This window comes from Myotis brandtii, unplaced genomic scaffold (genome assembly GCF_000412655.1).
Source record: "Myotis brandtii unplaced genomic scaffold, ASM41265v1 scaffold439, whole genome shotgun sequence".
NCBI classification, from domain to species: Eukaryota; Metazoa; Chordata; class Mammalia; order Chiroptera; family Vespertilionidae; genus Myotis; species Myotis brandtii.
The window spans coordinates 538,684-544,938 of NW_005366783.1; the positions used below are offsets into that span (position 1 = coordinate 538,684).

Genomic DNA, 6,255 nt, shown 5'->3' on the forward strand with positions numbered 1-6,255 from the left:
AAGCTGCGTGTCGATGGGTCAGTGGAGACCAGGGTTTGAGGCCCAACACTAAAGTCATCTGATGGTTTATGTGGAAGCCATTGTCTCAAAATAACGTAATGTCATGAACATGAAAAACACATCAGACAGACACACGGGAAGACGGCATGTTTATCCGCAGGACCTCTGTCTTCTTACCTGTATGTTCTAAGTGTTTTAAGGTCACATTGTCAACAGGGAAGAAGCTGAGGGTAGCACCATATTCTGGACACATGTTTGCTATTGTCGTCCGATCCACTATTGATAACTGTGAGACTCCGCTTCCAAAAAACTCGACGAACTTGCCGGCCACTCCTGCTTGCCTGAGGTGCTGGATGGAGGGACACAGACGCAGTTAGCAACGAGATGGGCACGGATTCTCCGAGAACCCTGCCCTCCGATCGCCACCCGACGCCAGGGACAGGGAGCAGAGGACTTTGCTGTTCCCAGGACGCGCGCTCGCCGGGGAGCAGAGGCACTTAGAGATAAACAGTCCGTCAGAAGAGAGGGCGGCGTCGCTGTCGGTCGGAGGGGTGGGAAAGGGCGTGATGCTCATGGCTGGGACCCCACGTTCCCGTTCTGAGACTGGGGCCCGCGTGGACTCCTGTGTGCGTGTCTCTTCCTTGCTGAGCAGGACATAAAACAACCGCGCTTCTAGCCATCGAGGGCATCTGGGACTTAGACTAAAACACTGATCGAGCCAAGACCGGTTTGGCTCAGTGGATAGAGCGTCGGCCTGCGGACCGAAGGGACCCGGGTTCGGTTCCGGTCAAGGGCATGTACCTGGGTTGCAGGCACATCCCCGGTGGGGGGTGTGCAGGAGGCAGCTGATCGATGTTTCTCTCTCATCGATGTTTCTGACTCTCTATCTCTCTCCCTTCCTCTCTGTAAAAAATCAATAAAATATATTTTAAAAAAAAAAAAAAACACTGATCGAACTGTGTATAGGAACAGACAGTTATATACCCTTCAAATTCCACCTCCTGTCCAAACATTTACAGCGATATTCGTTATAGGTAAGTTCCATTTTGATAGTGTTTAGCAGGTAGCTTCAAGCTTAGTTCCTTCTACCAGCCTTTCTCTTAGTTACTCCCAAGCAACCGAAACGGCTGCTCACCCTTCCTCACTGCACAAGGGGCTCAGCTGGTGCAGGGAGAGCCTGGGGGCCAGAGCGAGACCACCTCCGACCCATGGAGCCTGCTAGTCCCAGCGGGTGGAGGGCTGGAGGTCAGTTCACAGATGTACAAACTCCAGCCTAAGAAGACGTCTCCTTCGATTCATGGTTATTTTTTTGCAAACGAGGGGAAGACAGATGAAATACACCCAGTTGCTGCTTCCACCAAACGAATGAGGCACCATGCTGAACACTGAAGAAACAGGATTAATCCTGCAAAGACGGTGAACAGAACAGGACCTCCACCAAACGCCGTCTTCCACAATAAACTTCTGTATCCGTGAGTCGAAATGCCAAACTAGGCTCAGGACACTATGTAAGGAGCAGCCAGAGGGCCCGAGAGGCCCCGTTAATTTTCAGGATGTCCGCAGGGAAGAATCGATTTCTACAGAAACATAATGGGATGCTCCTTTTCCTCGAGGAATAGGCTGTAATTCTCAATTTAGCTTCTGGATCTGTGGTCCACACACCAAATCAATCATTTCTGTAAGCTGTCAAACGCTTTCCAAATCAGGGAAGATCAATACTGCATGCCGGGAGGGAGGCAGCACCGTCTCTCCCCCTGCGGACTGTCCTGAAGGCCTTCCCCCTACAACCGACCGGCCGAAGCGCTGGGGCCTGGCCCGCGGGGAGCACAGCGAGCCCCAGGTGCAGGCGCCTTAATCACGGAAACGAGTCAGCAGATGATCACAACTGTCTGACACAGTCCGAGCTTGTGCAGCAACAAAGCCTAACCTGCCGCAGTGCGCTCCTCCGTGACGCAGCCGTCCTATGGACTGAGTGTCTAAATAATCCAACAAAACCCAGTCAGAGCGCACAGGACTCCGAGGGGGCGAGACAGCGGCTCACTGGGGACCCTAGCGCACTTGTACGGAGCCCACGCGCAGTGCTGAGAAGCAAGGCGGGAACGGCCCACAGAAAAGCCTGATGCGCCCCGGCCAGTGTGGCTCAGTGGATAGAGCGTCAGCCTGTGGACTGAGGGGTCCCGGGTTCGATTCCAGTCAAGGGCACGTTCCCAGGTTGCGGGCTTGATCCCTGGTAGGGGGCGTGCAGGAGGCAGCCGACCCATGATTCTCTCTCCTCATGGATGTTTCTCTCTCCCTCTCTCTCTCTCTCCCTCTCTGACATCAATAGACACACATACAAAAAGAGAAAGGCTGCCGCCACCACAGTCCCAGTCGCTGTTTCTGAAAGGATCTCCTAGGCAGCGGTTCTCAACCTGTGGGTCGCGACCCCTTTGGCGGTCGAACGACCCTTTCACAGGGGTCGCCTCATCCTGCATATCAGATATTTACATGATGATTCATAACAGTAGCAACATTACAATTACGAAGTAGCCATGAAAATAATTGTATGGTTGGGTCCCAACAGAGGAACTGTATTTAAAGGGCCAGAAGGTTGAGAACCACTGCGAGAGCAATGGTTCCTAAGGGGCGGGTGACTCAGTGACGTGTTAAGGAGACTAGACTTTCCCCAACACCACGGAGCCCCCAGCTGCTTGCTGAGGCCGGAAGGCGGAGGCTCCACGCCCCGTGCAGGGAGGGAGCGCGGGCCCACGTCCTGGTCAGCCGGCCTCACGGTGCCGCGCTCAGAGTGAAGGTGGGAAATGGCCCAGTGACAGCACCACCCTCCCCGGCTCATAAGGAGGACGAGTGGACAGGTCAGTGAGCAGCGACGCACATGCCCGGACGTCCAGGACGAAGGAGTTTCGCCAGCACCTGCACGTACCTTTGTGATGCCAAGAACAACGTCTATGGACGTGACGAAAGGGTTGGAGGAGCCGGTCAGCTCACACCCCACCACCTCGGGCAACGTGAGGGACACGGGCAGCCCCAGCATCACGGCTTCCGTCTCGATGCCTCCGACCCCTGCAGCGAGACGCACGTCTGAGCACAGGACGCGGGGGACACACGCGCTTCCCCGCGACACGGGGCGTTTCCCGAGCTCCTCAGCGGCTTCCCTGCGACCACGTGGGTTCGGAACCCGCGTCTTCTCGCTCACATGCTGCAAACCCGATTTTACCTTCATGCTAAGCTCAGTAAACACCGAGTCCCTGTTAGGCTACGCAGGGCGCTACGCTCAAGATCCGATACCAACAGAGCCCAGCCCAGTTCAGGCTCAAGCAGCCTGGCCTAACGGCACAGACAAAAAAAAAAAAAGGAAGTTGGTGGTCATCACAGGCTGTGAGAGAGGAAGTGCGCTCGGCCGGAGGGAGCAGCGTGTGCGAAGCTCGGGGAGTAACGACCGTCTCTAAGGTGTGTGTGTGGGGACGGCCGGAGCACCAGGCTGTGCAGGGCCTGGTGTAGCTGCAAAGGAGCCTGGGTGTATGAAGAGGCAAGGGAGCCACGGAAGCTCTTTACCCGAGAGTGACCACCTCATTTTCACAGAGGCGGTCGCGGCCACGCTGACCACCCACTGGGCACTGTGCGAGTTTCATCAATCCTCTCTGACCACACACTGACCCGCACACCTGAGCTAAGCCCTCCTGTCCTGCTGCCAGGACAGAGAACGGTCTCCAGGCCACAGCGACCTGCTGCTGGTGCCCGTTCATGCCCGACCTCCCCCGCCCAAGAGAACAGGATGCAGGCTGTGTACTCACCCCAGCCCAGGATCCCCAGGCCGTTCACCATGGTGATGTGGGAGTCCGTGCCCACCACGCTGTCGGGGAAGAGGAGGGCCTCCTCCTCGAAGACCACCCGGGACAAGTACTCCAGGCTCACTTGGTGGGCCATGCCCGTGCCGGGGGGGATCAGAGCCACGTTCCGGAACACTCTCGAACACCACTGGGTTGTGTGTAAAGAAACGCAGTGTTAGTGCATCGTACGAATGTGTGCTCGTCATCACAGTACAAATACTGACGCTAAAAACATCTTACCAATGGCCCCTAGGGCCCAAGTCTACAGACTAAACCTAAGAAAAGAGCCCAGATAAAGGGTCGTTTCCGACTGTGTCCCCAGGACTCAGGGGGGGAGAGGGAGCCCACCCAGCTCACTGCTAGAAGTTCAAAAACGATTGGTCTCAAGATATAAAAACCGTACCTGCCAATATTTCACAAATTGCAATTAAAAAAGTTCCCCCAAACATTTATACCTTGAAAAATTGAAGCCTCTCTCGATTTCTGCCAAATTCCACTTCTTGATTTTTTAACACTGTTTCAGGTCTGAAAGGAGGAAGAGCCGCATTAGAGCGTGTTTTACAGAACCAGCTGCCTTGTTTCCCGGTCTCCATTCTTAGACACTTTGAACGGCATTCTGGGAACGGCCACTTCCTGACTCCTGACAACCCGTCCAGTGCGGCCCCTACATCACACCAGGAAGGACTGCAGGATCGGGACTGGGCTGGCACAGGAAAGCCACGCCCACGTGTCCCAGACCGCACTTCACGGGCATCGCTGTGAGACGTGGCTAAAGCGTATTAAAAATCAGGGTAAGTTTTGCTGGATTCCTCATGACAAGGAGGAGCAGGCAGCTTACACACCGTTAGCATGAGCATGCCACCCCGGGCCTCGTGCCAGGGCGCTGTCACTGTGAGCAGTGGCCGACGGTCAGCACCATCTTCGACTTTACAAAGAGCTTTTGGCCCAAACCCTGCACTCCTCTTGTCCCGAGCAGAAGGGCTATTTTGCCTGCAGGGGCTGTAGATACGCTCAGGAGTCATTTAACTCAGAGAGAAAGCACTTCCCTCCGAGCAGGACAGAGCCCACCTTCAGGGACCTCACTGCATCTAATGATGTTTTAAAAATCGTTACAGCCAGTCCTACGCTGCTCATTTTCCTGCCAGCCCAGCTGGTGATTAAGGTCTGACTGAACATCAATACCACGTAAATGATACATGCCCTCCAGGGCCCAGATAATTATAGCTGTTCAATCGGAAGGTTTTCAACACAAAGGCCACGTGAATAATTCACTGCCGAGTGGTCTCGGGAGACTTCCCAGGCCTGGGAGCAGCTTCTGGAGCCTCCACGACCCAGCACCTGTGGCCATCGAGGGCCATCCACCCTCTATCAGTCAGGCAGGGACTTCCACTCCTGCCCTCAGCTCTCGCCTGAGCCTGCAGTTAACACATCACTGACACGTCACAGCACACGCACAGTTATTCCTTTTTACACAGCCCGGGACTGCATATAACCCATCTTACTACTTTATAATTCAGACTCAAAACTGAAGGGAAATGTTACACCACATTGGATTTTTAGAAATAAAAATATACCATCTTAGCACTTCATGCTCTGCCAGTTATAAAAAGACAACCCAAAAAAATCAGTGATGTTTGAATCAATAAAGCCTCCTCTTCAAGAATTTGTGTGTGAGGAGATGTTGAACGGTCAGCACACGAGGCAGCAGGAATGAGCGGCGATGACATAAGATGCCATAATTGAGGGCAAAGGACCCACAGAACATACTGAGCTCTCAGGAAGGAGGAGCACGAGGCTCCTATAACCTTCATGGATCTCAATACGGCCGAACTTAAAAGAAAGAAAACTGAATGTTAACAAACTACCTACTCGGAACCGGAACCGAGTCCTCTGAATAGGAGTCTTTTCCCTGGTATCATCCAGGCCATCACTTCTCTGGAGCGGCTCAGTCAGGTTATAACACACATGACAATAGTATTAGGGAGTAAGGAAAAATAAAACTCTCCAAGTAGGAAAAAAAGCTAGAACTATAAATAGGGAATTCACAGAAGAAAGATGAGTGAATGATGAGTGAATGATGAGCATGTGAATGGCACACATTCACCAGAATAAAAGCTCTCTGTTTAAGACGCAGCAAACTTCTCTGCCTGCACGAGTCAGGAAATTAATCATATTTACAGGGAAACCTTAGGGTCCCTTCCCGAGGAACAGAAGCAGACCTAACGGCCTTGCTCTGCTGGACACAGGACGCACACGGCGGCATCTCCCGCACAGGCAGTACGAGGCCGGGGAGCAGGGGTGTGTGTGTGTGTAGGTGTGTGTGAGAGAGGGGGGGTGGGCAGTGATGAGAAGCAGTAAGACGTACTCAGGCACTGGCTGCAGGTGGAAAGGGCACAGCAGGGGCGTGTTCTCGATCTGCGTGGACGGC

At 53.7% G+C, this 6,255-nt stretch overlaps 1 protein-coding gene across 1 annotated transcript in view; it reads right to left on the reverse strand.

Annotated features, from left to right (window-relative positions):
* The window catches only part of IREB2 (iron-responsive element binding protein 2), a 39,425-nt gene that overhangs the window by 13,391 nt on the left and 19,779 nt on the right, over nt 1-6,255 (reverse strand). The window contains exons 7-11 of the mRNA XM_014546255.1: nt 6,193-6,254; nt 4,283-4,352; nt 3,792-3,975; nt 2,921-3,060; nt 178-349 (exon numbers count right to left, since the gene is read on the reverse strand). Coding sequence (XP_014401741.1) covers nt 178-349; nt 2,921-3,060; nt 3,792-3,975; nt 4,283-4,352; nt 6,193-6,254 — 628 coding nt within the window. The remainder of the gene's footprint in view (nt 1-177; nt 350-2,920; nt 3,061-3,791; nt 3,976-4,282; nt 4,353-6,192; nt 6,255) is intronic.